Source organism: Entamoeba nuttalli (assembly GCF_000257125.1).
Source record: "Entamoeba nuttalli P19 unplaced genomic scaffold asmbl_2448, whole genome shotgun sequence".
Taxonomy (NCBI): Eukaryota; Evosea; order Mastigamoebida; family Endamoebidae; genus Entamoeba; species Entamoeba nuttalli.
The window spans coordinates 1-18,788 of record NW_008575329.1 but is presented as its reverse complement, the minus strand read 5'-3'; the positions used below and the strand labels follow the sequence as shown (position 1 = coordinate 18,788).

The 18,788-nt window shown below is 25.7% G+C and overlaps 9 protein-coding genes across 9 annotated transcripts; 6 read left to right on the top strand and 3 right to left on the bottom strand.

The window, feature by feature from the left end:
* Positions 1–147: 147 nt before the first annotated feature.
* On the bottom strand, positions 148–594 carry ENU1_025450 (hypothetical protein; the record flags this gene model as incomplete). The annotated part of the gene is made up of 1 exon (XM_008857137.1): positions 148–594. The coding sequence occupies one exon, from the start codon at positions 592–594 to the stop codon at positions 148–150; it is 447 nt and encodes a 148-aa protein (XP_008855359.1).
* A 740-nt stretch (positions 595–1,334) lies between these two features.
* On the top strand, positions 1,335–1,658 carry ENU1_025440 (hypothetical protein; the record flags this gene model as incomplete). The annotated part of the gene is made up of 1 exon (XM_008857136.1): positions 1,335–1,658. The coding sequence occupies one exon, from the start codon at positions 1,335–1,337 to the stop codon at positions 1,656–1,658; it is 324 nt and encodes a 107-aa protein (XP_008855358.1).
* Positions 1,659–1,848: 190 nt separating this feature from the next.
* Positions 1,849–2,563, top strand: ENU1_025430 (hypothetical protein; the record flags this gene model as incomplete). The annotated part of the gene is made up of 2 exons (XM_008857135.1): positions 1,849–2,209; positions 2,316–2,563. The coding sequence occupies 2 exons, from the start codon at positions 1,849–1,851 to the stop codon at positions 2,561–2,563; spliced, it is 609 nt and encodes a 202-aa protein (XP_008855357.1).
* Positions 2,564–2,785: 222 nt separating this feature from the next.
* On the bottom strand, positions 2,786–3,492 carry ENU1_025420 (ras-1, putative; the record flags this gene model as incomplete). The annotated part of the gene is made up of 2 exons (XM_008857134.1): positions 2,786–3,258; positions 3,363–3,492. The coding sequence occupies 2 exons, from the start codon at positions 3,490–3,492 to the stop codon at positions 2,786–2,788; spliced, it is 603 nt and encodes a 200-aa protein (XP_008855356.1).
* A 563-nt stretch (positions 3,493–4,055) lies between these two features.
* On the top strand, positions 4,056–4,982 carry ENU1_025410 (HEAT repeat domain containing protein; the record flags this gene model as incomplete). The annotated part of the gene is made up of 1 exon (XM_008857133.1): positions 4,056–4,982. The coding sequence occupies one exon, from the start codon at positions 4,056–4,058 to the stop codon at positions 4,980–4,982; it is 927 nt and encodes a 308-aa protein (XP_008855355.1).
* A 1,081-nt stretch (positions 4,983–6,063) lies between these two features.
* ENU1_025400 (tyrosine kinase, putative) lies at positions 6,064–13,797 on the top strand (the record flags this gene model as incomplete). Its single annotated transcript, XM_008857132.1, has 1 exon — positions 6,064–13,797. The coding sequence occupies one exon, from the start codon at positions 6,064–6,066 to the stop codon at positions 13,795–13,797; it is 7,734 nt and encodes a 2,577-aa protein (XP_008855354.1).
* A 102-nt stretch (positions 13,798–13,899) lies between these two features.
* ENU1_025390 (hypothetical protein) lies at positions 13,900–15,786 on the top strand (the record flags this gene model as incomplete). The annotated part of the gene is made up of 1 exon (XM_008857131.1): positions 13,900–15,786. The coding sequence occupies one exon, from the start codon at positions 13,900–13,902 to the stop codon at positions 15,784–15,786; it is 1,887 nt and encodes a 628-aa protein (XP_008855353.1).
* Positions 15,787–15,857: 71 nt separating this feature from the next.
* Positions 15,858–16,379, bottom strand: ENU1_025380 (ubiquitin-conjugating enzyme family protein; the record flags this gene model as incomplete). The annotated part of the gene is made up of 1 exon (XM_008857130.1): positions 15,858–16,379. The coding sequence occupies one exon, from the start codon at positions 16,377–16,379 to the stop codon at positions 15,858–15,860; it is 522 nt and encodes a 173-aa protein (XP_008855352.1).
* A 248-nt stretch (positions 16,380–16,627) lies between these two features.
* Positions 16,628–18,700, top strand: ENU1_025370 (leucine-rich repeat containing protein; the record flags this gene model as incomplete). The annotated part of the gene is made up of 2 exons (XM_008857129.1): positions 16,628–17,308; positions 17,357–18,700. 2 exons carry the CDS (start codon positions 16,628–16,630, stop codon positions 18,698–18,700), a joined length of 2,025 nt encoding a protein of 674 aa, XP_008855351.1.
* Positions 18,701–18,788: the final 88 nt, after the last annotated feature.

Genomic DNA, 18,788 nt, shown 5'->3' with positions numbered 1-18,788 from the left:
CATTAAGTGGGTAAGATATATTACAAAAGCTGGTGCCATTCAATATCGTCTTTAATTTTAATACAAGAACTATTTAAACTTTTGTTTTAAATTTATAAAATAAACCAAAGTAATAAATTTAATTCATTTTAATATCTTTTTTACTATTCAGATCAAAATGATAATAATGACAAATGCAATGAGTAATGAAACACAACAGACAAAGATGATATAAATAATTGATAATAAATATGCTTCAAGTTCTTGTCTGTTTCTTATTGTAATAATTCTTTGGTGAGTACGATTTACTCGAGGTTCTTGATTTGCCTGAAGTTGAACTTTCCTAGTTTTTCTTTTTCTTCTCCTTTCTCTTCTTGTTGTTCTTCTTTCATTATTATTGTTTTCAATAATTACTTCTTCACTTTCTGATTGCTCGATTATATGGTCAACTTGACTTGGTTGAACTAATTCAACCTTAATATCTTTATGAAATTTTTTATTTAATTTTTGAACTCTTTGCTGAATAGTATGACTTATATCTTCCCATTCTGGGTTTAGAGAAGAAGGACATTTTATTCCAATAGAATATCTTTTTGTTTTATAATCATCTTTCATCTGGGTTTGAGAGAAGTGGTGACTATCCACTTTGGACATATCTCGAATCTTTTGCTTCTTTTATGAAAATAAATTACTCTTAACTTATCGTCTTTTCAATTTAAGGTTTTATCCTCTTAGTTTCTTTTCGAATAAATGAATGAAGATGAGTTATTTATATAAAACGCAGAAAAAACATCACCAACCCTTTTACGTCAAGTAGTTTGGATTATTCATTATTTTTGAGGTTTAAAGAAGTTCTAGATTATTAAATAATTTAATATTAGATTTATTTGCATTATTAAAAAAATTCTATAAACTACAAAACAAGATAAAGATGAACAATAAGTATTTATAAAACATTTTGACTCAAATCTGATGAAAAGGCCTTTTTAACAATAACAAAGACAAAAAACTATCAATCTACAACTCAAAAGCATAATTTTTGACATATATAAAGTATATTGTCTTATTATTGTTGAAAAAAGAAAAAATTTATCTCATCTTGGGTTTAATAAAATTATTTTTAGATTTCACTTTTCATTTAACTTTTTCATAACTCTTCATATTGATTCCAAAAATTTTATCAGAATCAAACGGGAAATAAGGTGATTATTGGGATCCTGTCCTAATTTCACAAAAAAAAGTGAAAATCCAAAAATAAAAATTGTTTGATTTCTTTCTTTTCGTCTTTCAACTACTCACTTTGAAGATGATTTAAACCATCTAATCATCTTAAAAAATCAAAGTCTCTAGTCTTTATGATTTCAACAACAAATTTAAAGGATGTTCTTGATGATGTACTTCTTCTTAGCTATTCTGATTATATTGCCAATGAGTCGAATGACTCTTTGAATGATTCTGTACAAATCGATAATGCTGAATCACCTCCACACCCACCTTCTCGTTCAGCTAATAAGTCAATTATCAAATCAAATTTTACAAATATCGTTTTCTGTGATTATGTTAATAGTAACGAATCAGCAGATTCATTGGAAGCTCACTTCCAAAAGTCGTTTGATCATTCTTTTTGTTCTAGTTCAATTGGAAGGTTAGAAGAATGGAAGAAACAACAAAGCTATTAAATAGGAAGAGGTCTCTCGTATTAAGTTGAATATTGTACAATTTATTGTGTTTTTTTGTAACTTTGATTTGTTTATATTTTACTTTTAATTCATTCAAGAGAAGAAAAAAAATTCCTCACTTGAAATAGAAAAAATTAAAAAAGTAAAAATGAAAAAAACTATAATTAATTAAATTTACAAACATTAATCAATGAGTGAAATAGTCTTAAAACAATGTGTCCGCCATTGTCTTAATTACCCTGCTAATAACTGCTATGGGTATATTTGTAATGGAGAAAAAGTTATTGCTGTTTCACACGCACCTTGTCTTCCTCCACTTAACTCTATTATATATGATGAAATAGCAGAAATAGGAATTGAGGCTATGTATGTTTCAAGTACAACATCAACAGTTCCCCACCCATATCTAGAATTTGCTAAACAAAAATCTATCCCAATAATTTATTTAATTTCATTGTATAATCCTTCTAAACGAATTCAAAAATTTCAGTTTAATTCTAACAATAAGTGGGAACCAACTACAATTGAATGTGAATTAAAAGGAGTTATTGGTGATAAATCAATTAAAGAATTTGAATCAATCTATGAGAGTTCTTATTAATTTACTCATTTTCGGTTTATCTTTTCTCTTTTAGATCTTAAACTTAAAATTCATAGTAATGTCTGTTCCATCTCTCACTACACCAAAAGTTCAAATTTATATTAATACAACTGGGGTTGAATTTGTGAATGGTGAAGAACAATTAGAAAAGGGTGATAGCACTTACGTTCAAAAGCAATCACCATGTATCATTGATTATTCCAAACTTCTTTCTCAACTTGAAGAAATTAAGAAACAAACTGATCAAATGTTAAAAGACAAACAAAATCTTTGCAAAGAACTTGGCATTGATTTTACTATCTAAATTGTTATTTATCGTTAGGTATAAATTTATTCTATTTCTTTTTGAACCCTTTTGGGGTTTAATCAATTCACCTTTTTTATATTGGAAAATTACTTTCTAACTAAATACATTTCCTATTTTTAATGAAAGAAAAAAAAAGAATGACAAAATAATAACTGTATTAAAAGAAATGAATTTTTATTTTATATATTGAGACCAAAAGAATATAATATAACCACTGATTTAGAACAAATAACATTTTTTCTTCTCTTTTTGCTTTTTAGGACCACCTTTACCAGCTTCTTCAGGTGCATCACTGTTTTGTTGTTTACGAATTTCACGAACAAGAGTATAAAAAGCTTCCTCAATGTTTAATTTATTTTTAGCAGAAGTTTCAATATACTTAACACCAAGTTCAGCAGCTTTATCTTTTCCTTCTTTTTCACTAACATCACGATCTTTTACTAAATCGACTTTATTAGCTACAAAAACAATTGGAAAAGATGTAGCTTCTTTAACTCGAAGAATTTTATTTTGATAATTTTTAATACTTTCGAAACTATTACGGTCAGTAACACTATAGACAATTAAGAAACCATGACCATTACGGAAATATTGATCAAGCATTGAAGCGTATTCTTCTTGACCAGCAGTATCAAGAATATCTAATACACAAATACGGTTATCAACAGTTAATGTTTTTCTATAGCAATTTTCTAAAAGAATTAATAACATTTTTTATTTAATTAAAAAGACATAAAAACAATTTTGTTTCTAATTTTAGTCTTTTTCTTTAGTACTAACAAAATTATAAACAAACCAATTGTTGGATCATAATCTATAATAAAATGACCTTGTGTTAATTGAATAGTAATAGCAGATTTTCCAACACCACCATCTCCAACAAGAACTACTTTATGTAATTCTACTTTATAGTCTTCCTCCGCCATTATTTAGAATGAATTTCTTTTTCAGTTCACTCTTTTACATAGAGTTTCTTTATATTTTTACTTTTCTCATTTTATACCCTTTTCCCGTTTTTTTTCTCTTATTTTTTCTATTTTTTTCTTGTTTTTTTTATAGCTTATATTTAATTTTTTTTTGTTAACTTTTATTATTTATTTTCTGTTAAGTATTTTTAGTTTTTATTTTATTTTTAGATTACTCTTCTATTTTAATCTTTTTCATTTTGTTTCAATTTTCTGTTTTCTTTACTTCATTAATATCATCCTTTATATCTAGTTCATTTTCTTATTTATTCAAGGGGTCATTTCTTTGGTGATGTGGATTAAGTAACTAAATCAACCACCAAATAAAAAACAAATGTTATGTGAAAAATTTTATTGCTTTTATTAATTAACTTGAAACTTAAAACAAGCAAGTATTACTGGGAATAAAAAATGTTTTTTAATAACAGAAAATTGGGATTTAAAATTTTTAAATTTTAAGAAAAAATTAAAAAAGAACTAAAAAATACCAAAAAAATAAAAAGATTTAAAATCAAATAACAAGAATGGCTGATTCATTGTATTATTCAGATAGATTAAAAGCTGTTGAAAGTTTAGAAAATCCTAGTTTAGAACAATTATTCCCATTTTTAGGAGATCAAGATCCATCTGTCATTGTTACTGCATTAAATAAACTTCCAAAACAACAAACACCTTTATTAGTTGAACCATTAAATGAACTAGCTAATAACGTTAATCCATCTATTCGTTGTGTTGTATCAACTTTAGTTTCATCAACTCTTCCACATAAAGATGCTATTGATTTAATTAATAAACTATTAAAAGACGATTCTTCAGATGTAAAAATTACTTCATTAACAGCTGCTCAAACTTTACTTGATTCATGTAAATTAGAGGACTATTTTAGTTTAGTTTCTTCTATTATTTCTTTAACTAATGATCCAGAATGGAGAGTACGTTCATTTGTTCAATTATTATTACCAGAAATTGTTTCTTTCATTGGTGCTGATCTTGCTCAAAAAGTTATTCCAGTTATTAAAAATGGTCTTAAAGATTCTTGTCTTGAAGTTCGTAGACAAGCTGTTTTATCAATGGCTGATATGGTTAAAATGTTTGGCTCAGACTGGGGAAGAACTTACATTATTCCAATTATTTCATTATATTATACACATCCAAATTATAAAATTAGACAATCTACTATTGCAGCAATGGTTGAAGTTGGTTGTGTAATGGGAAAAGACTCTTTCTCTACTGCATTCCTTCCAATGATCTTAAATTTAGCATTTGACTCTACTTCCAATGTTCGTTTAACAATTTTACAACAGTTGGGTGTTCTTATTCAAAGAAACATTTTGGATCAAGGTACTGTGAACTCTCGTATTGCTCCATGTGTTGAAACATTATTAAAAGATAAAGATAGTGATGTTGTAATGATGGCAAATAATTTAAAACCTCTTCTTCATCCAGAGTAATAGTATTCATTAATTATCACTTAATTTTTTTCAATTTTCTTTTTCGAACTTTATTTCTTTTTATTATTTACATAATACAATTATAAAATAAGTGAAAAATACATTAATAGAATCAAACATTATACTCTCTTTTTCTTTTTTTTTTATTTATTCCTTCTATTTTATTTTACTTATTTTATCTTTCAATTTCTTTATCTTATCTTTTTAAGTATATCTCTTATTCATTCAAAAGTTATATTGTCTTTATTTTATGTTTTCAGTTTTATTACTTTCAGTTTGGAAATTAACTAATTGTTTCAATATATTTATTTGACAGTATAATAAACAATTCTAATAAAAATTATCAAATTTCTGATGAATAATATTAATTTACATTATTTCATCAAAACAACCTTTTTCACTTTTTATTTTCATGAGGTAATTACTCTTTATAATAATAAAATATACAACTCTTGTTTCTTAAGAATCAATTCATTTATATTAGTATCTTTTAACTTAGTTTTATTTTAAAAATATTTGTAAACCTCTGGGTTTGAGTTCAACAAAAGTTAACAAATTAATAATTCTTATTTACTAAGAGTCAGTTGTTTATTGTTACCATTTGGTTAATTTTATCCATTTTACTGTAATATGGATTTATAATTTTCATTTATTGGAATAAATAACGTCATTTAGTTTTAATAAAGAGACAATTGAACAAGAATAATAACTAAATTTAAACTATCTTCAATAAGAAAAATAAAATGAAAATTCTCTCTATTGTTTTGAATTTAACGTTAACATTTTCTATTTTGAATATTCAAATAATCTTCTTATAATTGTATATATTGAAATAAACAAAAAGAGAGTAAAATTCATTTAAAATCAATACTTTATTAATTTTTCATAATTTTGAGTAAAATTGGTGAGGATATATAAATTATCTCTTTAAAAAAAAGATGTTTAATAGTGTAAGAGAGGAGATAAAAAAGATAACTCAAGAAAAAAAAGAGGAAATTTCAATTTGAAAAATGATTGTTAGAAAACTGAGAAAAAGAAAAAAAATAAAGCTCTTGAAAGTCATCTTATTTTTTTTTAAATTATGCTATTCATATTCATTCATATTATTGTCTCACTTTGTTTTGGAAGTGGGACATATTGTAACGACCCTAATAATATCACAGTATTAATTGAAGAACAACCTTTATCTTGTGATAGAAATGGATGGAAATGGGGAACGTGGAATGAGTTAGAATCAACATATGAATCATATGGACTAATTCAGAGTGACATATGTATGGATCAAATTTCAAATGCATGTGATGGTTTCATTTTTGATCAATGTGAAGAAGAATTAACAATTATTAATGAAAAATGGTCAGGTAATAAATTTATTACTATTGTCAAAGGAACTTCTCTAAAAACACTTATCATTGAACAACGAAATACAGAAGCGAAATTTTGGATTCATTCATTTTCATCAGATTCAGTAAGAATTATTTTTAAACAACCAAATAGATCAAATAAACCTATTGTATTAACAACTACATCTCCTCTTTATTTTCACACCGACAATCAACCATATTTGGATATTAAAACTAAAACATTTCCAAGTGCTTTTCTTGAAGTTACTGGATATCCTTGGGTATTTGTAAGTAGTTATGATCAAAATCATCCATTACCAACTAATACAAATGCTATTTTTATAGGAGAGAAAAGTGTTCAACCTTGTTACTTTGAAAATATGGGTAAACAACCTCAACAATTATGTAATATGGGAGATATGTTACGATATGGATATACTGAAGGTTCTGATTGTGGTTGTGTATTAGAGAAAGACATTCAATACAATTATAATGATTGTTTATATTATCATGAATATTTTAATTTAATTGTTAATAAAGATAATTTAACAGCAACAAATACATGGAAGAAATTAATTATTCAAAAAGAATATATTCATCTTATAATTTTTAATACTCTAATTATTAATCAATGGGAATCAACTCCAACTATATTTATTGGTAATTTAGAAATTGGTACATTAACATATTCAAAATTATGTTGGTTTGATTCAATCAAGATTGGTTCTTTGTCTAATACTAAACTCAGTGTAAACTCAATTCTCTTTTATGCTAAAAATATTGTTTCATTACCTTCTACATTAAAACAAAGTCATTGTGAATTATATCAAGGGTATGATCGAATTGTTTCTTCAGAATCAACTTTTCTTTGTTATTGTACTCCAACTGATTCAACATTAACTTCATTTAAAGAATGGGATTGTCAAAATACTTCTTCAAAGAATCTAATGGTTACTAATGACATTTTTCTTAAACAAACAATGAAATGGAAGAATGTGTCTGTTGAGAATTCGGTTAATATTAACATCAGTGATGGATATCAATTAATTGCAGATATGTTTATTTGTAAGGGAAAAGTTCATGTTGATGGAGAAACAATATTTTATAGTTTGTATATAACAAATGAATGTCAATTAATTTTTTCTGTTTTTCCAAATATTTCTAATGTGGTTATGGATAATCAAAATGCAATTGTCTTTATAGCTCCATTTTCAGTATCAGTTCCAGAAGCTATAGAAATAGGATGTTCAATAAATCCACAACAAACAAGATATTTGATTAAAGGAAATCAAATTGGATGTGGTTGTTCTATTCAAAGTTCTTCTGATAATGAAATAGAGCAATGGGATTGTTTATTGAATCCTAATGTTTATAGTCTTTATATTAATACAACAAATAATATTACTATTAATTATTCATGGAAAGAGATTCGATGTATTGGTTCTGAATCAACTTTATTATTAAAAAGTAAATCAACTATAGTAGCTATGGGAAATATTCAAGTCTATGGAAATTACATTACTTTATTAAATATAACAGACAAATATAAGGTGTCTGTTTGGGACACATCAATAGAAACTGTCATTATGCCAGATGATTGGTTTTATATTTCAAATTCTAAATTAACAAATCCAACAAACACATTTAGTTCATGTAAAATAAGTCCATTTAGAATTAGTTATAGACTAACTTCAAAATGTGAATGTTCTTCAAGTGATAAAATTTTAAATTTAACAAGTAATTATAACTTATGGGACTGTGGATATTATTCTAAGTCACGAGATGTTCTTATACAAGATGGAGTTGAAATACAAAGTGATTGGAATAAAATCATTCCTAAAGGTGATATTTCATTTTACTTAAATACAGTTCAAATAAATACCATCCAATGTTTGTTTAACCTTAACATTTTTGGTAATAACTCATTTATTATACTAATGCAATATGGAGACATTATTCCACAAATTAAAATTGATGGAAATGTTCAAATTTCCAAAATAGATACAATGTTTAATATTACTAACCAAGTACTTTTCTTATCTTCTATAAAACAGCCTATTCCTTTCTATTCCAATTGTTTTATAGAAGATAAATATTACAGAATATCATTACAACAAATTGGTTGTGATTGTGTATGGAGTAATTCAACATTTGGTCAGTGGGACTGTTTATTATATTCTCCTTATTTGTCTCTTATTATTAATTCAGAGTCAATATACGAAGGTCCAGAACAATGGGATATGTTAATAATTACAAAACCAATTGTGTTAACAACACTCTTTCTTAATGTAACAAGTTTTGAACCAAAATTTGATTTTAAGCTCAATGGGAGAATGGAGATTACTACATTGGTAATTAATGACCACAATCCTTTTCTTAACTTTGGAAATGATATTGTCATTAATGAGGTTATTACTACACTAGATTCTACAAAGGTTCTTTTTGTTGGTATTTTATCTAATGAGTTACAAACTGTTTCTCTTCAGTGTAAAGGAACATTAAATAGATATACGTTGGTAACTAACAAATCTATTGGTTGTGACTGTCAAAGAAAAGGTGATGTTTTTGTACAAAACGATTGTTTAGAATTCAGTACTGAAAGAACACTTGTCATTAATAATAATGTATTTACTATTGATACTCCTGTAAAATGGAAAGAAATTGACATTAGAACAACTGAAATAACTCTTATAAATGGAAAAGAAATGACTGTTGGTTATTATAAACATAAATCACCTGTTATATTTGATATTAATATCAGGATTGAAACATTAGACTTTTCTTACAATCCAGAAAGAGTTGAATATCTGAGGTTTTCTCAAAAGAGTATCATTAAAGACTTGATTACTACAAATGTTAATAATAATGCAATATTATTTATTGCATCAAACAGTACTTGTGAAATAATTTCTGATCTTATTGGAATAGTGTGTAATGACAATAATTATTCAAGATTTGGGTTTAAGAATAATAGTATTGGCTGTGACTGTAAGACAAGTTTAATTAATGATTCAGACACATTTGATGTATCTGATTGTTTTTATGACCAAGCAGAAATAACAAGGAATTTAGTTGTGATTGGAAAAGAATTGAGAATAGAAAAAAATAATACTCATTGGAATAGTCTTTTGTTTACAGATTCAACTACAACAATAAATGGAAATTTATTTATTTCATTTAATAAATGTGTGTTTGATGATCTTGATATTATGATTCAGACACCTATAAAATGTAATAATAGTAATGTAAATTCGAATTCTCGTATATATTTAAATGAACTAATGATTATTGATAAATTAAATATGCAGTTAATTAGTAATATAAATAAAGAAGTTATTTTTCAAGAAAAGGGAATTGGTAAAATGAATGTTAATAAAATTGAAATAGATCCTCAACAAATGGGATGTTTTGAATTACTTTCATCTAAAAAGATTAGAAGCGTTATCGAAACAATACAAGAAAAATACAACCAAATAAAGTTAAGTAATGAAACATTATTGAGAATTTGTCCAATAAATGATATTAATTATGAAGTGTCTTGTAATATTAATTCTAAATGGTTTAACTCAACATTTAGTATAAGTTATTGCCCTTGCCAAGGGAAAGAGTGTTATTTTATACCACAGAATGAACTTTATATGAATTGTGAAAAGGTTCAACTTAAGTTAGAGTCAAATCTTATTGTTTACCAAAGTGGAATCATAACAATGAAATCAAACCATTTCAATGTTTCATTAAATACACTATGCTCAAATAATATAATCACTTTCGATGATATTGACTTATTAGAAATACACCAATCAGAAATACAAACTAGTTTAAAAGGAAATTTGATTAATACACTTAATGTTACAAATCCAATTAAAATCCTAACAGATATCAGTATTAACAAATTAATATTTAATAATAATACAATCTCTCTCATAGAAACTGTTAATCAAATTCAACTTAATTCAATTACTTCAGACTATGACATTCAAAACGAAGTTTTCTCTATTAACCCATCTCCGAATCAAATTTATTTTAATTTAGATCCTCGGATTAATATTACAAACAACATCATTATATTAGTTAGAGTTGGCTCAAGAAGTATTAAAAGTACATTCCCACTTTCATGTGACAAGCGAGTTATTTTACTTGGTGCTGAAGACAATGAAAATATTTGTAGAAAACTCAATTTGATTCAACAATTTTGTTATGTAACTGGTAATTATTCTTATGTAGATATTAATGGTTGTCCTGATTATTCATGTCCCTGTAATACAGTTAGTCCTAATTGTACAGTAACAATTAAATCAAGTTATTCTAACAATGTTTATTCATTGAATGGAGTTAATCCTTCAACATTAGTTATTGAAAAGAATATCATAATTACTGATATTATTAAAAAAACTATATCAATTGAACAAAATGTTCAAAAATTAATATTAAATACAACACACTCCACTCTTTCATTTAATACGTTAGACACACCAGTTAATGTTTATTCTACTGATGGTACATTAATTTTATCAACAAATCCTTTAATGTATTCTATTCTCAAAACTGGAAGTAGTAACTCATTTTTGATTGAACCAAATGGAAATTGTTTTGTTCAATATTTTGCTGAAACAACAAACTGTCTAATATGTGATGAGTCACATTATTACAGAAATGAGAATGGAACATGTTCAACTATTGAACCCATTGACCCATTATGTATCTCATATGGTTTTCATTGTTATCAATGTAGTTCAACTCATTATTTGGAAAATGGTATTTGTAAAGAATGTTCAAAAAAATTTGAATTTTGTAATACTTGTAATTTCACTCAATGCCTCAGTTGTATGACTAATTATTCTTTAAATACAATGAACAATTGTGTCTTGTCTTCATCATATGATTTATGTGAATGGAAAACCAGTGTTTGTATGAAATGTGTAGATGGATATCAATTTGATGTATCTTCAGGTAATTGCAAACCATGTCCATCAAATTGTTTAGTTTGTGATAATAACACTTGTATATTATGTGAGAAAAATACCACATGGGATGGGACTTCTTGTATTAATTCAAGCTCAGTTGAGTTATATATTTATGGAAAACAATCAAAATGTCAAAATGGATATATATCTATTGAAGGAATCTGTCACAATTGTTCTGAACGTTATAGTCATTGTTTATTATGTGATGAACAGATGTGTCATCTGTGTGAAGAAGGTTATGTTATTCTTTCAAATGGTCAATGCATTTCTAAAGAACAATGTCATTGTTTAGAAACAACAAACAAATCACAATGCTACCAATGTGAAGAAGGGTTTTATTTAAACAAGGGTCAATGTACAAAATGTATTGATGGATGTTCTTATTGTTTAAATGAAAATACATGTGAAAAATGTTTATCTGAATTTATTTTAGTTGGAGGATTATGTGAGAAAATAACAACTGAAGTGATGAAACAAACTCATTGCGTCGAATATAAAAATGGACGTTGTTCACTTTGTGAAACAAAATATTATTTAGATGACTCAATGAAATGTGTTAATTGTCCAGATAATTGTACTTCTTGTACATCACAAGGGTGTATCAGTTGTGATCAAGGATATATTGTTCAATCTTATTTGTGTATATACTCCAACCAAACACATTGTCTAATACCATTTTTCAATGATGCAGGTTGTGTTATATGTGAAGATGGTTATTTTATTAATAAAACAACCTGTTCAAGTTGTAAGGTATTTGGTGAATGTGCCCAATGTTCTTTTTCTGGATGTACTAATTGTAATGAAGGATATTATCTTAATGGAGTGAAATGTTCTCCAATTTCAGAGCTTGAACATTGTTTAGAAGTTGATTATACTGTTGGATGTATTTTATGTGAAAATGGATATAGAATTACTCAAGACTCTCATTGTACACCATGTGAAGCTAATTGTGAACATTGTACTTCGATACAATGTATTAAATGTAATAAAGAATATGTTTTAAATAAAAATGATAAACAAAAATGTGTTTCTATTTCAACTATTGAACATTGTATTACATCAGATGGTCAAGTATGTACTAAATGTTCATTCTTTTATCATATTAAAAACAATAATTGTACTGTTAATATTATTACAGTTATACTTATTAGTTTGATTATATTTATATCAATTTCAGCAATAATATTAGGTATAATTATATACATTGCTATTAAAATTAATAAATATAAAAAAAATGATTTGTCAAGTGGATATATTAATATTGATTCTGGATTAAACATTTTTTCAATAAGATATTCTAATATTCATTTTAATAAATTTAATAATTATTCTCCATTAGTATTTGATAAACAATCACTTTTATTTGATGAAGGTCCTGACAGATTACCCGTAGGTGTAGAATCAAGAACAGTATTGTATGTTGGTAATGATTCAAAGAATAAAATTTTTATACAATTTACTTACATTGAAACACAATATCCTAAATATTCATTAAGAATAGTCCCACAAACTATATGTCTTCCTGAAGGAGAAGCGTGTGAAGTTGAAATTTATATTACACCATTATGTTCAGGAACCATGAATGATTCAATTGTTATTATTTCTAATTCTTCACATAAAAAATATAAAATGAATGATATTATTTCATTCAGTTATACAACACAAAGGTCTACTCATATTGATTATGATGAATTAATAGAAGAAAAGAAAATAGGAGAAGGGTCATTTGGAATTGTTTATCTTGGAATATTTAGAGGAAATAAAGTTGCAATTAAAAGATTAAAACAATTACAATGTGAAGAAGATGAATTAGAAGAATTTGAAAAAGAAATTGATATGTTAGATAAGTTTAGGTCAGACTATATTGTTTATTTCTATGGAGCAGTATTTATTCCAAGTAAAATGTGTATTGTTACTGAATTTGCAAAGTATGGGTCATTACGAGATTTGATGAAAAATAAAAATTTACGTTTGAAACCTCGATTAAAAATTAAATTTATGATAGATACAGCAAAAGGCATTCAATACCTTCATTCAAATGGAGTTCTTCATCGTGATATTAAACCTGATAATATTTTAATATTTTCTTTAGAAGAAGGTGTTGCTGTTAATACAAAGTTAACAGATTTTGGATCTTCAAGGAATTTTAATTTATTATTAACAAACATAACCTTTACAAAGTCAGTTGGAACACCTGCTTATATGGCTCCGGAAATCTTATGTCAATCAAAATATGGAACTCCTGTTGATATATTTTCTTTTTCAATTGTATTATATGAAATATGGAAATGGGATAAAGCATATCCAGTTGAAGAATTTAAATTTCCATGGAAAATTGCTGATTTTGTTTGTGATGGAAAAAGGTTATTACAACCTGAAGGTATGCCAGATTGGTGTTATATTCTTATTTGTAAATGTTGGCAAAATAATCCACAAGAAAGATTAAATATAAATGAAATAATGCAAGTATTAAATTTTGCTTTTAATACACTCTTCAGTGAAGATTAATTAAACATAATTTTAATTTTTTATTTTGTATTAATTATTTCTTTATAATTTTTCTTTTTTAAAAAATAAGATTTGAGAAGAACTAAATTCATTTTAAATATAATGAAAGCTGTTGGAAGAGATTATATTGACAATTCTGTGAAAACACCATTTGAACAATTAATACGTGATATGGAGAGAAATAATACTAATATTATTTATAAAATTAAATCTGATATTTATCATATCCATTTAGAAACTATTTCAACTAGTCATCCTTTTTTTCATTGTTCTAATTATATTAAAATCACTATAGAAGAACGTGTTGGTGATGAACTTATGAGATTTATTCTGGCTGCTGGGAAACAAGCATTTCCTCAATCTATAATATTTGTTGAAACAATAGAAATTATAATTGGTACAGGACCACATGGAAAGATGTTTATTTCTGAAGGAAATAGAAATGGTTTGAGTTATAGTTCATTAAAAGAATTTGAAGAAATGATGTATGGTATTGGAAATGAATTAGAATATGAAACAATACATAAATATTATATAAATAGCCCACCATTAAATGATAATAAAATGTGTTATTGTAGAGGATTAAATTATTTTGATAAAATATGTCTTGAGGCATATGTATCAAATACTGATGAATTCTTATTTACTAGTTCATCACAATGGAAAATTATAATTGATGGAGAAACTGAAATACCTCCTATGTACTATACTAAATTTCAACAAATTAGAAATATGTTATCTGAAGCTAATAAAAGAGATATTAAAGAAATATATTTACATAAAAAATATCATACAAAACTAAGTTTTATTTCATTTTTATGTGAAAAATTTGATTTTGAAGAAATTAAAAGAGAAAAGATGATTCCATATAATTCTATATTTTCATTATATTGTCAATATGCAGTTTATCATTGTCATGACTTATTAGAACATAGAAATCTTTATCATAATTTTGTAGAAATAATAAAAGAGTATATAACTATAAATCATATTTATGGATGTGGTTCATTACCAAAGAAAGAATATCCAAAAATTTATAATATTCTTTGTGCTATTAATTATATATTAGAAATTAGTAATAACCAAATTGAACGTGACAATGATGAATTACTTGAAATTGGATTTGCTTTTTCACAACCAAGTGAAAAAGATTTACAAATAATTCTTGTTAAAGACACTCGATATTTTCTTACTCTTCATCAACAAAATCATCCTACTTTAGAACAATTTTTAGACTGGTATAAAATTATGAGAAAACAATATAATGAAACTCATCCAAGTCCTTTTTTAAATAGAACCATATATTCTGATGATGTTTTAGCAAGATATTTTGAAGTATGTCAAGGAAATTTAATGGATGTTATTCCTCATCATTTTATTGATGTTCAAGAAGAATTAGAAAAGTTATTAAATGTACTTGAATCTATTTCTCCTCAACAATATTTCTTTGATTATCTTCAAACTTTACTTATTACAACTCCTTTATTATTAACACATTCAAATACTGTTTTTAATCCATCTTTAATTTGTCATTCATATTTTAATAGAGAGGCGTGTGATCTTTCATATGACATTAGAAGAGAATTAGAAAGAAATATTATTAGTGACAATAATTTAGAAGAAGCATTTAATATTAGTAATAGTGAAAGTAATAAATCATTAAGTCATATGTTAGAATGGTTTAATTCATTTGAAAAAAGGTATTTTGCCTTTATTGATATAGAGAAACGATTACCTAATTTTGATATAGTTAATATAATTAATAAATTATTCCAAATGAAGTCAAGTGATGAACATTATATTCATTATGAAATAAAAATATCATTGAGTGAAGGAATAGAATTATTTACAAATTTAGGATGGACACCAGAGAAACTTCCAAATGAATTAGAATGGACAATTCATTATCAAAATGATATTAGAAATGAAAAAGCTTATTATATTAAAAATCAAAAAGAAGTTCGTTTTTCACTTGAATGGATTGATTAAATTTAAATTAAACAAACTAAGTTTAAAAAGAAAAAAAGGATGAAGAAGTATTTTTATAAATTTAATTAAACTTAATTTTTAGAACGGTATCTTGACTTTGATTGTTCAACACACTCTTTGCATTTCTTAATATATTTATCTCGTTTGGTTCGATACATAACAGCAGCATCAACATTTGCTGGTGACTCACAATTTGGACAAGATAAAAGAGACATAACTGAAAGAAGGATTTTTTCAATATTTTGAACAGGACTCCATCGTTCACTTATTTGTTCATAATGAGTAGGATCTTCTGTTGGTGGATGAAGAATAGAAATACAAACATCACCATTTGGATAAATATTTGGATGCCACATTGGACAAGTAAATGTCATCTTTGGTGGATTCATTGGATAGTCTGGTGGAAATACTAGTTTTGCTGTTAATATTCCTCCTTCATACTCAGTCCCTTCAGGTCCAATAATAACAGCTTCCCAAACAAAAAGATCACTTTCACTTATAGGTCCAGCAGTAATACCTGGAGGTGGGTCTTGTGTTAATTTTTTATATTCAGTTGTTAATCGTTTAACAGCAACAGTATTGATTCTTCTCATAAAATATTTTAATTTCTTTTTTTGATGAAGTTCCTTTTTTTTAGTTTCTTTCTTAATTAACTTAAAGAATTTAAAAACCCTGGTTGAATGAAAAGATAACACGTCATATAAACTTTATTGTAGAAATCATTTGTTTGATGTTTTCATTAAAGAACTTAATATAAAAACTAATAAATCAAAACTTAATAAAAAATTAAAGAAAAAATAAAAAAATTATGAAGAAATGAACTGAAAAAATAAAAAAAAGAATGGAAGAAGTTAAGAATGAAATTACTAAAATAAAACAACAAATTGATCAAGGAAAATTTATTCAACTTACTCCAGCAGTTGTTATGTTAATTAATGGACTTAGTCATCCAGAATTTTCCTTTTGTGATATGAAAGAGATGGCAGCTCCAATTAAGTGTTTAATTATTACACAAGAAGAAGATGGAGAAGATGAACAAATGAAGAAAGAAAACAATGATATTTTATTACTTGAATTTTGTAAATATTGTCAATTAGAATCATTGAAAATACAAAACATTGGTGGTTGTGTTGATTTAACAAAAGATTATATTTATAAGAACCTTAAAACTTTACATTTAGATAATATTATTTTACAATCTATTTCATTGTTAATGAATATACCAACTGCTAAATGGGAAAATTTAGAAGAATTTTCTTTAACTAATTGTGGACTAACTGAATTAGAAGATATTTTTAATGAAGTTGTATTCCCAAATTTAAGAGTATTAGATGTTAGTAATAATAAAATTGAAAAGATTAATAATATCACAGAACGTCCTCTTGACGCTTTTATTGCTGATAATAATCAAATTACATCAGTTTATATATCAAATCCATTGTCTATTTCAGTGTTATCTTTTGATAATAATCAATTAATGGATATTAATATATTTAAAAAATGTTTTAATTTAAGAGAACTTGTTTGTTATAATACTTAATAAAATAATAAATATACTTATCTTACTTAGAGTTGTGCAAATAATAGAATATTAGATTTAAGTAATGTCCAATATGTGTTTAGAAAAATGTTTAATATTAAATCAATTATATTAGATGGAAATGATATTTGTAATATTGATGATTATCGTGTTGAAATTTGTAAAAATTTACCACCATTTATGTTTGAAGAAGATGAAGATGATTTTGGAACTCCTCAAATTTCATTAAATGTCTCTTTAGATGGTCAACCATTTACTCAAGATGAAATATATTCTGCTAAAGATCAATTACCTAAAGAAGATACTAATGAAGAACAAAAATTTGATGAGATGGAAGAAGAAAAAAATGAAGATGACCAAAACTCAGTTTCAATTAGTTCTGCTACTGCAGTTACTTCTGTTATTAATCAAAAATTAGGAGCAATGTATCAATCAACTTCAATGGATTATTCAAAAACTATTGATAAATCATCAACAGAAATTACTGTTTTAGATAAATTGTTATCTCTTGACGTTAATAGTGATAAAGATGAATTAAGTTTAAGTTTCGATGCTAAATTAGATGCTTTTACTTATACTTCAACACCTGAACGTACAGGAGATGATTCAAGAAGTATTAAAAGACTTGAAATGGAAAAACATACTGAAAGAATGGAAACAATAGAGTATGTTAAAAATATTGTTGACACTATCATTAATCCAAATAAACATGACCTTAGAGATGTAAATAATGCTGAAAGAATTATCAAAAAAATTAAGAACTTACTTTGTAAATGTGATAATGCTAATGATCCTGATGTTGCTAGAGTAATGAAAGAAACACCAATGCCAAAAGATGGTATTCTTCCTGGTGATAGAATTAAAGCAGTTACAAATAGAGTTACAATTGATGTAGATGAATTAGTTGAAATGCCATATGCAGATTTTGATAATATTCTTTCATTATTTAATACAGAAAACTTTGTTGAAGTTGCACTCCAAAGTGATAAAAGAAAATTAAAATGGGAAGTAATTCTTCCATTTGAGATTCCTTATGGTTTTGAATTATTAACTAAGTTGATTAAAATGTATACTGAAAATAATCAACCTCCATTAAGATCTGATATGGAAATTGACTACAATAAATTTAATGCTATTGCCCCTAAATATTTCGATGGGGTTAAACAAGATGAACGTCATTTAGTTTCAGGTGATGGATTAATTGATCCTATTGCATCTGAAATTAACACCCGTATTTTTAACATAATCACATACCATCAAGTTCCTATAATAGATGAGCCAATTCCAGACTCTTCAGAATTAATCCGAAGAGGTACTACAACTACAACATCAAAGAAATTAGGTTCAAGTTTCAGTGGTCGATTGTTTAAATAACAATAATTTAATCATTTTTTTATAAAAGAAAAATAAAATAATGTTATAAATACCCCAATAATGAATAAAAAAGTATTCAATTTGTTTT